We start from the raw sequence: 18509 nt of genomic DNA, 5'->3' as shown, positions 1-18509 counted from the left end.
TGAGAAGACCATATGAATATATTTTTACAAGATTTTGGAATAAATGTTTTGTATTTTTCTTTGAGTCTAGTGGAGACCTCTTTTCTATTTTGCTACTCCGATATAGGGCCATCAGCTAATCTACAGCAGAGGGGAAAAACATGTCTTAGAAAGGGATTTCAGATGAACTGTTCACTGGGCACAAGGAACACTATAAACCCCCTGTAAATAAAATGTTATCAGCTGAAGGCTAGCCCAGTTGCTCATTAGCAGTGCTGTGCATTGCCTTGCAGAAATCCTGGGTTGATTCCAGGGTGAGATCCTCCATTCCCTGGGCTGGCCAGGGAAGGTGATGATAAACCTGGGGTGGGGGGTGGAGGGGAGTGAGAGAAGAGAGAGTCCAAGAAGTAGGTCAGTGAGAAATGGATTGTAAACCAGGGAAGCCAGGGTTCAAATCTGCTTCTCCCCTTTACATTCAATGATCTTGGGCAAGTTATTTCACCCTCCATTGCCTAAGGTACAAGATAGACTGTGAACCAGTTTGGGCAGGGAAAGAACTCAACTTGCCTTGCACTTGAATTTGGAAGAGGACGAACAATAAATCTAAAATTCAAATTGCATAATGACACCCAGCTACACAGGCTCTGGCTGTACACTGTGTGTGGGCAAGGTAAGACTGGGAGGGGGGATCCTTGGGTAATTGTGAATGAAGGATCATGGCACAGGGATCCCAATCCTTGCTTAAATTGAACTGGGAAACTGCTAGATCCTAAACATTAATGTTTTTAGTAACTAGCTATTGATACCAGACATGGCACTTGTTTTTATCTCAAGCATGTTCATTGTGAATTCCCTGAAAACTAGACTGGTTAGTGGGATTCAGAAGACTGGTTTAAAAAAACCTACTGTGCCAGAAACTAGCATAATGTGAAGTCCCAGAATGCTACTATGAGATATGATGGATTTTGCATGGTTATAGGTAACCACGCTCAAGGAACATGTCATACTAGCTGTCCAAGGTATGCCTCTTTAGATGCAAAAAGGAGAAAAGACTACAAGTTCAGAATGTGTTCTCTGCCTAGATAAGTTCAGGCCTCTGACCTTCAACGTGGCTAGCAGTTCCTCCTCTGTCAATACCCCATGCAGACCAATCACAAAGGCTCCTCCTTCATTTACAAGCTCCAACTGACGCAGGAAGTCCCATTTCTCAACCACCAATTGATGCTCTTGCTCTGTCTTTGATTCTGGGAATTTTTTGTGTTGAGGAGAGGAAGATGGGAAAAGACAAGAAGAAAAGGATATTAATATACTTAATAACACAACCACCTCATATAGGATCTAGAACTGATGAATCCACTTTTGGCTTAAGTTTCCTTTAAATGTGTTATTAAATATTGGTCACTCAAGTATATCTTATGAAACCTCTGAGTTGGTAGCCTTCTTCAAAATTATGCAGGAGCTAGGTGCTACTTCTTCACCTAGCCTAAGACTGAAATCCTCAGATGGTTTAATTTTTTTGATTTTCTAGATTTTGTTCCCCACCCCAGGCTAAAATTGATCAATTGGATGTTTTCTGCTTTTTTTTTTTTTAATAGCCATCAATGTGCTTCCTATGCATGGAGTATTTTTTTTTTGTTTATGTAATTAAAATATTTAATATGACATTTAAAAAAAAAGTACAAAACACCCAGCTTTGCAGTTCATTTTCGAAGAGCTATAGTATGTGGCTTCTATTCTGGGACATTTCCCTCTTGGCTCTAGAGGGCATCACAGCAGAAACAAGTGAAGAGACCAATAAAGGTTTTATTTAAATTATTTGTATCTCCATAATCTTACAATACTCAGTAGATTACAATCAAACATCATAAATATGAATTCCTTGAAGGCTGTGATACCTTATATTGGACCCAACACAACTTCATTCAACTGTGTGTCTGGTTGAATGAAGTTGTGATGGCAAAAGAATTTGATTTTGTTGGCTGCATATATAGCTCATAATGAAGGAATACAAAACAGGACACCTCATAGAGCTGAGTCAATTTTACAAGTGCCACAGCTAAGTGATACATAGGTTTACATCGCTTTGATAGTAGCGATTGCACGATAGAATTGGAGGCATATTTCAATATACTACAGTGTGTTTTTTCTAGCAACAAAGGTGCCAGTACTCAAATGCCAGGCCACCCTCCAAAGGTGGGGTGATCACTGAGGGACCTACCCCACAATAGCCAGGCCCCCTGCAACCAGTCACAGAATCTAAGACAAGGCAGAATTGGTATGTAGAGCCTGAGCTCTATCATTAAAACTTGGGGACCATGGGTCAATTTTAGCAGACAATGGAAAAGGTGCAGGTACTCAGAACCCCCTAAAAAAAAAAAGCCCCGATAGGACCTGAAGTGGTGAACTGGATTAGGAACTGGTTGACGGGCAGATGCCAGAGGGTGGTGGTAAATGCAGTTCGCTTGGAGGAGAGAAAGGTGAGTAGTGGAGTGCCTCTGGGATCGGTGCTGGGGCCGATTCTATTCAATATATTTGTTAGTGATATTGCAGAAGAGTTAGAAGGTAAAGTTTGCCTTTTTGCGGATGACACCAAGATTTGCAACAGAGTGGACACTCCAGAGGGAGTGGAAAGCATGAAAAAAGATCTGCGGAAGCTAGAAGAATGGTCTAACGTTTGGCAATTAAAATTCAATGCGAAGAAATGCAAAGTGATGCACTTAGGAAGTAGAAATCCATGGGAGACGTATGTGTTAGGCCGGTGATGGCAAACCTATGGCATGCGTGCCAGAGAGGGCACGCAGAGCCCTCTCCCTTGGCACGCGCGCCAGTCCGCTCCGCCCACTCTCCCTCCCTCTGACCGAGTACCAGGCCGGCCTCCCTCCCTCCCACCAAGCACCACACCGCTTGCCCTCGCTCCCTCCCTCTTCCAAACAAGCATCAGCCCGCCCATCCTCCCTCCCTCCCAGCACCACCCCCCTCCTCCTCTGCAATTGAAAAAAACGTACCTTTAAGGCAGTGTCGGCAGCGGCAACGAAAAGCGTAGTCTTCACTCGGCGCGCTTCCCTTCTGTCTCGCTCTCAAGCTCTGGTCCCGCCAGAGCTTGAGAGTGAGACAGAAGGGAAGCGCACCGAGTGAAGACTACGCTTTTCGTTGCCGCTGCCGACGCTGCCTTAACCCAGTACGTTTTTTCAATTGTAGAGGAGGAGGGGGGCCGTGGTACTGAGAGGGAGGAAGGACAGGCGGGCGGGCTGATGCTTGTTTGGAAGAGGGAAGGAGCGAGGGCAAGCCGCGTGGTGCTTGGTGGGAGGGAGGGAGGCCTGGTGCTGGGTGGGAGGGAGGTAGGCCTGACGCTGGGTGCTGCTGGGTGGGAGGAAGGCCTGACGCTGGGTGCTGCTGCGTGGTGGGAGGGAGGGAGGCCTGATGCTGGGTGGGAGGCCTAATGCTTAGTGCTGGGAGGGAGGGAGGCTGGACATTTGTGGCTGGAGGGGAGAGGAGGGTTGCTGGAGATGGATGGAGGGCAAGAAATGAAAAAAGGAGGAAAGTAAAGAAATAAATGGAGGCAAGAAATGAAGAAGAAAGGAGGAAAGTAAAGAAATAAATGGAAAGGAAGCCCTGGAAACGGAGTTAAGAGAACAGATAGAGAGCAGCAGAATCAGCGACTAGGACCAATATGGATAGAAAAACAAAATCACCAGACAACAAAGGTAGAAAAAATCCTTTTATTTTCATTTTAGTGTTTGGAATATGTCCAATTTGAGAATTTACATCTGCTGTCTTATTTTGCACTGGGTATACTGGAGCTGTAACAACTTACAGAAATGATTTACAATGAAAGAAAATCATGTTATTTTTTTCTCCTATACTATTATAATATTTTCAATGATGTCTGTTTTTATGCGCCATGGCTGGTGTAAGAGGGTGTGGCTATCATAGGGGTGGAGTCATGTGGTGACCCCGCCCATAATGAGTACCGGCACTTCGCAATAAATAATTAGATTTTGGGTTGCTGTTTGGGCACTCGGTCTCTGAAAGGTTCGCTATCACTGTGTTAGGCGGTGAGAGTCTGATAGGTACGGACTGGGAGAGGGATCTTGGGGTGATAGTATCTGAGGACCTGAAGGCGACGAAACAGTGTGACAAAGCGGTGGCCGTAGCTAGAAGATTGCTAGGCTGTATAGAGAGAGGTGTGACCAGCAGAAGAAAAGATGTTTTAATACCCCTGTATAAGATGTTGGTGAGGCCCCACCTGGAGTATTGTGTTCAGTTTTGCAGGCTGTATCTTGTGAAGGATGTTAAAAAAATGGAAGCGGTGCAAAGAAAAGCTACGAGAATGGTATGGGATTTGCGTTACAAGACGTATGAGGAGAGACTTGTTGACCTGAACATGTATACCCTAGAGGAAAGGAGAAACAGGGGTGATATGATACAGACATTCAAATATTTGAAAGGTATGAATCCGCAAATGAACCTTTTCCGGAGATGGGAAGGCGGTAGAACGACAGGACATGAAATGAGATTGAAGGGGGGCAGACTCAAGAAAAATGTCAGGAAGTATTTTTTCACGGAGAGAGTGGTGGATGCTTGGAATGCCCTCCCGCGGGAGGTGGTGGAGAGGAAAACTGTAACAGAATTCAAACATGCGTGGGATAAACATAAAGGAATCCTGCTCAGAAGGAAGGGATCCCCAGAAGCTTAGCCGGTGGTGGGAGGCAGGGCTGATGGTTAGGAGGTGGGGATAGTGCTGGGCAGACTTATACGGTCTGTGCCCTGAAAAAGACAGGTACAAATCATGGTAAGGTATACACAAAAAATGGCACATGTGAGTTTATCTTGTTGGGCAGACTGGGTGGACCGTGCAGGTCTTTTTCTGCCGTCATCTACTATGTTACTATATGGTCTTTATGGGTTGGTTGAGATTTTGAACACATATCCTTTATATTTTCATTTATATATCATGTTCACATAAGAAATCACAGGGATGTGTGAACATAGTCACCACAGTTAGCGGAAGTAGCTAACAGCTCTATTCTGTTTAAGTGACGCACTGGCAGTGTGCTTTGGTGACATGCTGAGTGATTTCTTACACTTAAAATTTTTTGAATGGTTAATATAATATAAATAGTTGCTTTAGAGAGTATCAGGATTGAATATTTATATTCTCTCTATACAGACTTTTTATTTTCAAAACCAGGTCTGCAGCAACCCTTGGGGAAGACTGCTAAACAGCTCAGGGGGTCATCCCGCTGTGATGTGGCAGAAGCTATCACTCCAGCTGAGAACAATTTCTCCAGTCTCTTATCACACCCAATGAGTCGATCCAATGCCTGCCTGCCTGCCAAGCAGCACTTCAGTTTTTCTGGCTGCACTGCCATTGTAAATACAGTGGATGTACTGAGTACTTCAGTCAGGACTTGAAAATGGTCACTGTAGGGGAAAGCAGAAGAAGAGTAAATCTACCCTTTCTCCAAATATCTAAGAAAAACAATTCTTCTCCTTCCACTGTAACTAGAAACAGACTGCAATTACTCTCTCTTTCTGTTTGTCTGCTGTGGGGAAAACTTAGCTTGGTCTCTCAAGATTCCCTTTAACAAAGAAGCAGGGACTGAGGCACAACACTGGCTACCTCTTCAGAATACAAAATTTCGGTTCTTGGGGAGAGGAGAGAGAAGGGAAGACCTGAAACCCCCCAGGTGTTACACTCTTAGGGCTTTAAATTAGAATCGTCGGGGCTGGGAGATCAAAGCCCCCAGGTAAGTGAAGTAATAAATACTGCTACACAAATGAGCAAATGGGCCAACATCGAGAAAGCAGTAAATACTAATGCCTGTAGTATGGGAAATAAGGTTTGCAGTCTACAGGCTAGGATGGAAGAGGCTAATTCAGATTTAGTGGCAGTCATGGAGACATGGTTCAAGGAGAACCATGACTGGGATATGGATATAACAAGACTACAATCTATTCTGGAAAGACTGGGTACAAAGAAATAGAGGAGGAGTGGCATTTATATGTTAAAGATAATATTAAATGCAGTAACAAAAGAGAGGGTATTACAGCATACAAGTATACAACACAGACAAAAAAAGCACCACTGGGCCTTCAAGAAAGGCAATTCATTTAGAACTTCTGCTCATACATTGTGAAGACATACCCTGACCCCTGAAGCAGGCACTTGTGCGCTGAAACACAGCCCGTGTCGGGTCTTTTTCACAATAAAGGGTGGCTATTATCTCTTTCTTGAAGGCCCAAAGATAATATTAAAGCCACAAATTGCAGGACCTACAGGGTAAGGAAGAGGCACTGTGGGTCAGTCTGGAAAGAGGGAATGGAAAATGTATTTACATTGGTGTGATATACAGGCCTTCTTCATAGACATAAGAAACGGACAGAGATTTAATTGAAGACATTCAAAACACAGTGCACTCCATTTAAGTGCATGTCGGATAAGTGCATGTTCTGTTTAACTGCATGCCGTACTTCGGTCCCGTTTTTGGCACCATCAATTTCTACAGGGACAAACTTCGGTTTAGCGCACCACTGATAAGTGCAAGATTCGCTTATATGCATGGTTTAAGACTGCTCCTCTGCAGGAAAGACTCCGCAAAAGCACATGCACGGAATATGGAAGCCGACTGGCATGTGACAAAGGGGCGGTAAATTTGAAATCTCATTGGTTAATTGCCACAGGCAGAATAAGCGAAAGAATGTTGTTACAGTGTACACTGGAGTCGTCGTCGCGCAACTGTAAGACTTTAACATTGGCTGAACAAATAGAAGTTCTTAAAAAATTAGAAAAAGTCAAGCATCTATTGCTAAAGAATATGGTGTCAATCCCAGTCACATTTCACGTATCTTGAAGCAGAAAGACCAGCTTCTGGAAGACTGGCAAAACAATACAAATCCACACCGAAAACGGGCGGGAAAAGCTGAGGAAGTAGAAGATGTTCTTCTTCGGTGGTTTTCTCAAGTCAGGAGCAGACAGTTTCCTGTCAGTGGTCCACTGCTTATGGAGAAAGCTAATCAGCTAGCTGAAAATCTTGGACTAACTGAATTCATAGCCACTGTTGGATGGTTGGAAAGATGGAAGGAGAGGAACAACATAAAATTCAAGAAACAGCATGGTGAAAAACAAGACGCTGATGACTTTGGTGCTGAAAATTGGGTTGTTTCAGTTCTTCCTATCATCTTGAATGAGTTTGCACCTCGTGACATTTTCAAAGCTGACGAAAACGATCTCTACTGGCAAGCGATTCCTGATGGAACACTTGCATTCAAACAAGCCGAAACTACAGGAAGTAAAACGTTGAAGGACCGACTGATGAGGAGTAGCCTAGAGGTTATTGCAGTGGACTTTGATCCTGGGGAACTGAGTTAGATTCCCACTGCAGCTCCTTGTGACTCTGGGCAAGTCACTTAACCCTCCATTGCCCCTGGTACAAAATAAGTACCTGAATATATGTAAACCGCTTTGAATGTAGTTGCAAAAACCTCAGAAAGGTAGTATATCGTCCCATTTCCCTTCCCCCCCTTCCTTTGCTGCAATATGGATGGGAGTGAGAAGTTGGACCCACTCGTCGTTGGAAAGAGCAAACAGCCCCGTTTGCTTCAAGAATGTTAGTGACTTCCTGTGTCATACGAGGCTAATGCAAATTCATGGATGACTGGGGAAATTTGGAAGCAGTGGCTAAAGAAGTTAGACACTAGAATGTGGGCACAAAAGCATCAGATTTTGTTGCTTTATGATAATTGTGCTGCACACAGTGATGATGTCAGGCTGTCTAACGTCAAGGTGGTCTTCCTGCCACCAAACACTACCTCTCTGATCTAACCTATGGATAAGGGCATAATAAACAATTTCAAACAACATTATCTTGTGCTACGTCATCTGATGAGCGTTATGGATTTTTTTTTTTGTTACATTTGTACCCCGCGCTTTCCCACTCATGGCAGGCTCAATGCGGCTTACATGGGGCAATGGAGGGTTAAGTGACTTGCTCAGAGTCACAAGGAGCTGCCTGTGCCTGAAGTGGGAATCGAACTCAGTTCCTCAGTTCCCCAGGACCAAAGTCCACCACCCTAACCACTAGACCACTCCTCCACTCCAAGTCTGGATGACCAGACTGGCAAGGATAAACGTGCTGTTGAACTGGCTCGTAATCTATCACTGTTGGATTCCCTAAATATGCAGCAAGAAGCCTGGAATCATGTTACACAGGCAACCATTCTGAACTGCTACAAGCGGACAAGCTTTGTTAGGGATGTGGAGAGGGACAAAACAGATGCAGCTGTTGCAAACGCGTCCAATGAACAGGCTATTGACATCGCAGCCGGTGTTACTGAAGAGGAATTTCATCACTACGTAGCTGTTGATTACAATCTACAAACAGCTGATGACAGCACTGATGTCCAGATATGCGCCTACACGCAGGCAACGGCTGATGATGAAACAGATGATGAAATGAGCAGCGAGGCATATGCTGACGAAATTCAACAACCTCCTGTCACTTTTGCAAGAGCGCTGGAGAATCTCAACACCGTGCGGGCCTATCTGGATGTCAGTGCTATGACAGCTTTTACCGTCTGGCAGATGTAGTCTATGGAACTCACAGACACAAGAGTTTACAGAGGACTATGACTGATTACTTCAAGTAAGCCTAACGTCAGTTAACGGAGACTGTATAACGTCAGTTAACGGAGACTGTATACTGTACGTATAATAAACAGTACTGTACATATGTTTATCACATGCCAAGCTTCTTTGGGTCACAACGGTTAAGTGCAAGCTCCGGTTAACTGCATGTATTTCTTTGGTCCCAGACCCTTGCACTTAAGCGGATTGCACTGTATTGCTGTGAAAGGGGGAAGTACTAGTAATAGGTTATTTTAATATGCTAGATGTTGATTGGGGTATCCCAATTGTGAAGTTTTCCAGAAGTAGAGAGATCCTGGATTCTCTACAGGGGTAACTATTCCAGCAGTTGGTAATACAACTCATGCAGGATGGGACCATACTAAACTTAGTGCTTATGAATGGGGGGAGTGTTTGATGTTACAGAGGGTGATCATCTGGCATCCTACTACTACTACTTATCTTTTCTATAGTGCTACTAGATGTACACAGCTCTGTACACTTGAACATGAAGAGACAGTCCCTGCTTAACGGAGATTACAATCTAATCAGGACAGACAAACAGGACAAATAAGAGATAAAGGAATTACTAATGTGGGAATGATAAAACAGACATGAGTACTGAACAAATGAATAGGGGTTAGGAGTTAAAAGCAGCATCAAAAAGGTGGGGTTTTAGCCTAGATTTGAAGATGGCCAGAAATGGAGCTTGACGTACTGGCTCAGGAAGTCTATTCCGAGCATATGGTGCAGCAAGATAAAAGGAACAGAGTCTGGAGTTTGCAGTGGAGGAGGAGGTTACAGATAAGAGAGATTTACCTCATGAACAGAGTTCCCAGGGAGGAGCGTAGGGAGAGATAAGAGTGGAAAGGTACCAAGGAGCTGCAGAGTGAATGCACTTGTAAGTCAATAAGAGGAGTTTGAACTGAATGCAGAAACAGATAGGGAGCCAATGAAGTGACTTGAGGAGAGGGCTAATATGAGCATAGTGACATTGGAGGAATATAAGCCGTGCAGCAGAATTTTGAATTGATTGAAGAGGAGAGAGATGACATAGTGGGAGACCTATGAGAAGCAAGTTGCAATAGTCTAAGTGAGAGGTGATAAGAGTGTAGATAAGGGTTTTGGTAGTGTGCTCAGAAAGGAAAAGGACTAATTTCAGTAATATTATAGAAAAATAAATGATAGATTTTAGCAGTCTGTTGAATATGTGCAGAGAAAGAGAGAGAGGAGTCAAAGATGACCCCACGGTTACGAGCTGATGAGGCAGGGAGGATGAGAATGGGGGAAGAGGAGAGGTTGGTTTAGGGGAAAGATGGATGGTGTGGAAAGGGTTCATTCAAAAGTGAAGGTTCTAGACTTCAAAAAAAAACTAACTTTGTTCAGATGGGGGATTATCTCAAAGAACTGTTGTCTGGATGAAAACATATGGAAGGAGGAGGAAAGCAGTAGGCAAAACTGAAAGGAGGTATTGTGAGGGCAACAAGCCTTTTTGAAAGGAAAGTAAATAAAAGTAAGAGGAAAGGGCTGATTTGGTCTCAAAAGTAGTAGCTGAAAAGGTAAAGAAGAAGACATTAGCCTTTATGAACTACAACAGAAAGAGGAAAAGTTAATGTTAGCTGGTAGAGTAATCAGGACAGCAAAGATGTAAATGGAAGAAAAAAAAGCCAATATAGTAAAATGGGGGGGACAAGACATTTTTTAGATATGTTAGTGATAGAAGGAAGTGCAAAAGTCACATTTTGAGAGTCAAAGGTGAAGGGGTGGAATATGTAGAAGCTGATAAAGATAAGGCAGAATTGCTTAATATTTCTGTTCTGTGTTCACAGCTCAAGGGCCGGGAGCAGGACCGCAGAATCAAACATAAATAGGAATGGAGGTGTGGTAGTCCCTGAACGATTTTCAGAGAACTGTGTTCGTGAGGAGCTAGCTAAAGGTGGACAAAGGGGATGGGGCCGGATGGCATACATCCGAAGTACTAAAGGTACTTAGGGCAGTTCTGGCGACTCTGCTGGCTGACATTTTCAATGCTTCTCTAGAGTTGGGAGCGGTCCCTGAGGCCTGGAGAAGAGCAGATATGGTCCCTTTCCACAAAAGCAGAAGGAAGATGTTGGGAACTACAGGCCGGTAAGTCTGACTTGTGTGGTAAGTAAATAAATGAAAATGCTTTTAAAACAGAAAATAGCCTGTTTTCATACAGGCGAGATTTACGCCATCTCCTTTCTAGTTTCCATCCTGTGCATTTAAGGATCCGAAGTTCTGGAGAAAACCAATATAATAAATGATAAACAGGATGGAGTTGGTCCAGAGGGTGGCTACTAAAATGGTCAGTGGTCTTTGTCATAAAGCATAGGGGAGCAGACAAAGATCTCAATAATGTATGCTTTGAAAGAAAGATGGGAGAGGAGAGATAGGATAGAGATGTTTAATATCTATACGGCATAAATACACAGGAGGAGATTTTCTTTCAATTGAAAGGAAGTTCTGGAATGAGGGAGCATAGGATGAAAAAATCCAATTGAGATGTACTAGATAGGAAGGGAGAGAAGCACAGCTCAGGAGAGGGACCTTGGGGTCAGGGCCGTGCCAACACGGTAAGCGAGGTAAGCATGGCAGGAGGGCGCCATCCTCTGGGGGGGGTGCCCCGCCGCACCATGCTTACCTTGCCCTCTTCTCCCCAGATCCTTTTCCTTTTTTTTTTTTTTGTTTAAATTTACCTCTGTCCGGTGGCAGCGTAGCATTAATGAGGAGGCGGCGTTCCCCCGCCCCGATGTGTCAGTCTTCCCTTCGCTCAGTTCCGCCGCCTTCTGACATCAGAAATGACGTCAGAAGAAGGCGGGCCACTGAGCGAAGGGAAGACTGACATGTTGGGGCGGGGGAGCGCCGCCTCCTTCTCACTAACGCTACGCTGCCGCCGGACAGAGATAAATTTAAACAAAAAAAAAGGAAAAGGATCTGGGGAGAAGAGGGCGGGTAGTGTAGCGATAGTTTTTGGGGGGGGTGGGGCCAACTGCAGGGGGGCGCCGGAGACCCTACCGTGTTTCCCCGAATATAAGACACTGCCTTATATTAATTTTTGCGCCCAAAAAGGCGCTAGTTCTTATTTTCAGGGGATGTCTTAATATTTCGGGGAAACACGGTTGGCCCGCCCACCTTCCCTCCGTCGCTCCTGCAACTACCGGTAACCCCCCACCCGAGGTCGCCCCCCCCCACCCGAGATGGCGCTCCCACCCGAAGTCGCCGGACCCCACCCCCCTCCGTCGCTCAGAAACTAACCTGAACTTAAGCCTCCTTTCACTTTCCTTCCAGTTCGCAGGAGCAGCAGGGCAGGGCAGGCCTCTCCTTCCTTCCGAGCCCCACCCTCGCCTGACGTTACGTTACGTCAGGCGAGGGTGGGACACGGAAGGAAGGAGTGGCCTGCCCTCCTACTGCTGCTGCTTGCTGCGAACTGGAAGGAAAGTGAAAGGAGGCTTAAGTGCAGGTTAGTTTCGGAGCGACAGAGGGGGTTGGGGTCCGGCGACTTCGGGTGGGGGCGCCATCTCGGGTGGGGGGGACGACCTCGGGTGGGGGGTTAGTTTCAGAACGACGGCGGGGGGCCCGGCGATCTCAGGGGGGGGGGGGACCCTACTTACCGGGAAAAACAAAACTTTGCTAGGCCTTACTTTCGGGGGAGGCCTTATATTTTCTAAGGGCACCAAAAACCTCGGTAGGTCTTATTTTATGGGGATGCCCTATTTTCGGGGAAACACGGTAGGCACAGCCCTGCTTGGGGTGATGTATCTGAGGATATCATGGTGATGAAACAATGTGACAAAGCGGTGGCCGTGGCCAGAAGGATGCAAGGCTGCATATAAAGGGGTATAATCAGCAGAAAAAAAGGAGGTGTTGATGCCCCTGTGTAATCCATTGGTGAGGCCCCATTTGGAGTACTGTTTTCAGTTTTGGAGGTAGTATTTGCTAAGGACATAAAAAGACTAAGCAGTTCAGAGAAAAGCAATGAAAATGATATAGGTTTTGTGTCACAAGATATACAAGGAGAGACTTGAGGACCTGAACATGTATACCCTGGAGGAAAGGCATGACAGAGATATGATACAGACATTCAAATATTGGAAAAGTATTAATCTACAAACAAACCTTTTCTAGAGATGGGATTGTGGTAGAACTAGAGAACATGAATTGAGAGGTTGCAGGGGGGCTGAATAATGTCAGGAAGTACTTTTACTCGGAGAGGGTGTGGTAGATACCTGGAATGCCCTCCCATAGGAGGTAGTGGAAATGAAAACAGTAATAGAATTCAAAAACGCAAAGGAATCCTATATAGAAGGCATGGAAGCAAACAAGCTTAGCAGTGATTAGATTGCAACACCAGTAAAGTCAGTGCCATGCAGATTTCTACGGTTTGTGCCCTGATTGTGGCTGGACAGATTTGGATGGGCTAGAGTTGGGCTTCAATGACAACTTCAGAAGTTGGAGAAGAAGGCTGGTGCCCTGATAATGGCAAGGCCAAATCAAGATCAAGTATGCATATGTAGTATCATATCATACCTTATACTATGAGTTTATCTTTTTAGGTAGACTACATAGACTGTACAGATCTTTATCTGTTGTTATCTACTATGTTACTATGAAGGTGAAAGGGGACAGACTCAGAAGTAATTTGAGGAAATACTTCTTCATGGATGGGTAGTGAATTTGTGGAATGGCATCCCGGTGGAAGTGGTGGACACAAAAACTGTATCTGAATTCAAGAAAACTTGGGACAAGTGCATAGGATCTGAGCTCCAGAGACAATGATGCAGTGAAGAGAGCTTTAGATCTGTTCAGAACTGGTAAACATTTGGAGAAAGAGGGAGCCAATACCAATAGAATGGGATCCAACTTAAAGAGAAATGGACCCAGCTGCTGACACTAACATTTGAAAAAAAGACAGAGAAGTGTTACTGCCAGTGGCCTGAAAAGTCAACAATGTAACTCCATGTCATGAAACGCCTAGCCACCTGCCTGGGGTTACCCCGCAGCCACTCTGAGGGTCTATCCCCAGCACAGCTCAGTTCTGCCTGCACCTGCCGCTTGTGCTCTACACTGGCATCCTCCTCCCACCAACTGGGTCACAACTGCCTCTGGGAGAGTTTCCCGCTCTCAAATTATCCCCAGTGATTTCTAGGTTACTGGGATCACACTCCCAGTGGTCCCACAGTTCCCAGAAGGCACTCACAGACCTAACACACAAACCACCAGAATTCTTTATCAGTCCAGACAAAGAGGCAATAACTAAATTGTTTATTGTCTTAAAAACTGAACAATGAACAAAAAAGTAGCAGACAATAACAGGTACCTGAAATATGGATCAATTAAAACACTAACTATACATTTGTTTACTTTCTAAAAAGTACCTGGGAAGGTCAGGTCATATAGCTGCTCACCAGTTATCAAATATAACAGTTTTTTTGCAGGGCTTCAGCAAAGAGCTCTCTCTCTCTCTTCTCCTGGGCTGAAACTGGGGCAAAAGCCAGTACAATCCAAATGAAAAGAGTTCCTGGGCCAATCAGAGCCCAAGTTACATCACTATAGGCATTTCCTTTATCTGTGTGCTAAAAGTTCAGGTCTTTGAAACAGCTTAAAACATAACATGCACCACCTGCTGGCCAAACTAGAGAAATGCACTTCAAGAATTAATAAAGGCAGTTTTACAGGCTTAAAACACCACCGGTTTGTCACACTCCAGTTTTCAAGAAAGGCTCCAGTGGGGGAACAGGAAATTACAGATTTTTAAGCCCAACATTAATACTGGTTACAAAGGAAGAGATGATAATCAAGAATAAAATCATTAAATATACAGAAGGAAACAGTGGGCCTGATAGTTAGCCAGCATGGTGACCATAATAAGGCATTTAATTTATATCATATATTCATCACTGCTATATGTAAAAGCAGCTAGTGCTATTCAGCACAACTAAACTAAATGGATACCTTACCCTGATAAAGCCTGAATGTTACTGCTATTCAGATTACACGGTATACTCTTACTCTCTTCTCTCAGTGCCCCTTTCCTATATTACTCCTGCTGGAATTCTGTGCAACTGTGCAGCGCAGAATTCCCAGCCGTGCAAGATTCAGCATTTCTGTGCAGAATTGCCAATCAGGTGATGAAAGCGCACGTTAGTCACCTGATTTACTGCAGTGGACCTCCATGTAGCACTCAAAGGGAGAACTAGGCTATTTTAGCCCCTTTAGCCTGTGATAAAGTTGTGGTGAAGGCTGGCAAGCTGGCCTTCCTGCCCGCTCTTGAGCCTCAGAGGACCTTCCCCAGGCCTACCTTAACACTCCTTGGTGGTCTAGTGGCCTCTTCAGGGGCAGGAAAGAACCCTACTCTTTCCTGCCCGCTGCCGCTGCTCTCTGGCTGGTGCTTCACTTCTTCAAAATGGCCTCTGAGACTTCAAGCGGTAATCTCGTGAGGCTGCCGCAGGAAGTCTTGGCAGCCATTTGCAAGAAACAGTGGTACTGACCCAGAGGAGTAGCAGTGGGCAGGAAAGAGTCAAGTTCTTTCCTGCCCCAAAGAGGTACTCCTGACGCAGCTCCTCCTCATTGTAGCTCCTGGGTGGATGCAGGGCTGGAAAAAGCTATATATGGTGTGCGGGTGAGGCAGGGGGGGCTGGAAAAAACTATGGATGGTGTGTGAGTACTGGGAAGAGGGCTGTAAAAAAAGGTGGATGGTATCTGTGTACAGGGAGGGGGCCTTTAATATTGTTTAAATTATGACAAACAAAGAATTTTGCAGAATTTGTGCAAATTTTGTGCACAGACCTTTTAATTTGATTTATTTTTGGAGCAGAATTATGGCAGGAGTACTATATGGATATTATGAGGCTATTCAGATTTCTGGCCCTGACACTATTTGTATAGGGGCCAAAATTCCATAAATAGGGAAGTTATACATTCACCACCACCACCAGTGAACATCTAATTTCTTTTGAATATCGGTCCAAGTGTAATTAACAATAACCAGCATGGATTTCAGGAAGGCAAATTATGTTTCACAAATCTAGTTACTTGGATACTTCTTTTAGATATTTGCCTGCAAAGGTTTGGAATGGGATTAGAAAACATTTGAAGGTTTTTATGTATTCAGATTTGGATTTAGCCTGATTTCTGTTACATTTTTAAGGTATTATATCTGTTTTTTGCATTTCCTATTGGGATATCTTTCTTCTTGTAATCCACAATGAATCCATATGATGATATGGTGGAATATAAGTTATGAATAGTATAGTATTTGAATTATTTGACTTTGTAACCAGGAATATGGCTGAAAGTGAACTATTGGATACAATTTCATGAGTAATCTTATGCGGCGCAAAGAAAAAAGCACTTATCCTGGCCTTAAATTGCTTGATGCTGACCCTTAAGGGAATAAGGGCTTTTTCTATGCATTTATATATTTTCTTATGTGATTATTAGTGATTACTTTCTGTTCTTTCCCCATTTTTTTGTGGGCTACATTTGTTTTTTGTTTGTAATAGCACAAATTAAATGCGCCTCCTTTTATATTTGGGTTGGTATTTTTCTTTATGATGTAATTTGATTTCTATTTAAAACTGTATAAACATTAAATATTAAAAAAAAAACCACACACACAGGTCACAGATTACAACGCTACACTCTATATATGTTGGTTTTAGTCACCCTAGGTTTGAGCCCCAACCCTAGAATCTCTCTCATTTATGTAGCTTCCTAGAAACCTTCCCACTAATTTGATTCTTCCTTCCTTTATTAGCTGGTTACAATGTTTTTCCAATGTTTTCATATTGGTGCAGGTTGGTATCAATTCTAAGCTTTTTCAATAGTTTTCAGTTTTCATTAAGCTACATAATGTCTCACCTGGTGAAGTTTGTCATTACATGGTATCTTCAGCCCTAAAAGTCTCCCAAAATGATGTTAACCATGTAGAGACTGCAACCACTATTATTATTATTAACATTTGTATAGCGCTACCAGACTCACCAGCGCTGAACACCTGACACAGACAGTCCCTGCTCGATAGAGCTTACAATCTAAAAATACAGACAGACAAGACAATTAGGTCGAGGAAAGTACTGGGTGAGAGAAAACAAGGATAGGGGATTGAGTAGTGGTTAGGAGCCAAAAGCAGGAGTGAAAAGGTGGGTTTCAGCACAGATTTGAAAACAGATAGAGAGGGTGCTAGCGTACATGCTCAGGAAGTCCATTCCAGGCATAAGGTGCCGCGAGGGAAAAGGAACGAAGCCTGGAATTAGCAGTGGAGGAGAAGGGGGATCGACAAGAGAGATTTGTCAGCGAGCAGAGATTACGGGGAGGAATGTAGGAGAGAATGAAGAGGAGAGGTAAGGGGGGGCTGCAGAATGGATGCATTTAAAGGTCAGTAAGAGAAGTTTGAACTGTATGCGGAAGCAGACAGGGAGCCAGTGAAGTGACTTGAGGAGTGGGCTAGTGTGGGTAAAACGATTTTGGCAGAAAATAAGTCGTGCCGCAGAATTTTGGACAGACTGGAGAGGAGAGAGATGGCTGAGCGGAAGACCAGTGAGAAGCAAATTGCAATAATCCAAGCAAGATGTGACAAGGGTTTGGATAAGGTTCTGGTAGCATATTCAGAGAGGAAGGGGCGAATTTTGCTAAATGTTGTAGACAAAGAAGTGACAGGTTTGGGCCGTCCATTGTCCAGACTGATATGAGAAGAAATAGAACAGGAACTGACATAGAAAGACAAAATTCAATTTCAAGTCCCTTCAGCTTATCTGTGACTACCAAATAATTGAAAATTAAGTCCATGAAGCTCTCTGGGCTAGTCATGATTCAAGACTGTATATTCTGGAGTAGTGAATCCAGTTTCTGCCCTCTTTCCTCCTGTGGCTCTGGATTTCAGGGTTGCAGGAAGAGTCTCTTTGGCTCAGAGATTTAAAACCTTTTTTTGCCTAAACCAAACCAAAGTGATACTTCTAATCTAACAATGAGGGATTGCTCTTGAATTCCACTTAGTTAGAGGTCTATGATGGGGGGAAGCAGGGACTCAACCCGCAGGGCTGCCTTGCGCATGGTCCATCATCTGAATATCTGCAGTGTCGTTGGTGTTGCCAGGGTACGGCTCCACAAATCCATACATGTGCAGCAACTGCCAGTTTGCCATCTGCCCATAGGTGTTAAATACCTCCTGCCCTTCTGCAATGCACTGAGTTGTGACATTTTCAACACGTCTGTAAGAAAGAGGAGAAACCAGTTCAGCTAGCATGTACTCTAAGATTGACTGCTTTGAATACAACAATTTTCTGTTGCATATTATTTTACTTATTGTAGGTGTTGTTAACAGGATAAGTGCTTTTGAATACTGACCCAATAGTACTGGTACTTAAGAGTAACATAAAAACATAGTAAATGATGGCAGATAAAGCAAAGGTACTTACCTGTAGCAGGCATTCTCAGAAAACAGCAGGCCTTATGTTCTCATATCCGTGTTGCCGGTCCAGAGCTTGTAACTAGCTTAAAAAATAGATCTCTGAGAGCAAGACAAGTTCCATCACACATGTGCGAATGCCTTCCTGCCTGCCACGAGAACACGGGAGCAGCAGTACAATATAAAGCATAATAAAAAGGAGACAACTCCAAGGGGAGGTGGAGGGTATGTGAGAATATAAGCCCTGCTGTCCTCGGAGCATACCTGCTACACGTAAGTACCTTCACTTTCTTTGAGGACAAGCAGGCCTATAAAATTCTCACAGATTGGAATCCCTAGCTTCCAGGCTCACCAAAAACAACCACTAGTGGTCAACTGGACCTTGCAACGGTGAGGGCAAAAAAAGTAATTAACCCAAAAAAGTAGTGAAGCCTGAAACAGAACAAAATGGGCCTAGGAGGGTGGAGTTGGACTCTA

The 18509-nt window shown here is 44.1% G+C and overlaps 1 protein-coding gene across 1 annotated transcript in view; it reads right to left on the bottom strand.

Annotated features, from left to right (window-relative positions):
• SETD6 (SET domain containing 6, protein lysine methyltransferase) overlaps nucleotides 1–18509 on the bottom strand; it is a 107079-nt gene that overhangs the window by 15266 nt on the left and 73304 nt on the right. Inside the window, exons 7-9 of the mRNA XM_030203592.1 lie at nucleotides 18333–18340; nucleotides 17657–17835; nucleotides 1081–1223 (exon numbers count right to left, since the gene is read on the bottom strand). Of these exons, the coding sequence (XP_030059452.1) occupies nucleotides 1081–1223; nucleotides 17657–17835; nucleotides 18333–18340 (330 nt within the window). The remainder of the gene's footprint in view (nucleotides 1–1080; nucleotides 1224–17656; nucleotides 17836–18332; nucleotides 18341–18509) is intronic.

Source organism: Microcaecilia unicolor, chromosome 5 (assembly GCF_901765095.1).
Source record: "Microcaecilia unicolor chromosome 5, aMicUni1.1, whole genome shotgun sequence".
NCBI lineage: Eukaryota > Metazoa > Chordata > Amphibia > Gymnophiona > Siphonopidae > Microcaecilia > Microcaecilia unicolor.
This window is presented reverse-complemented; position numbering and strand designations above follow the sequence as displayed.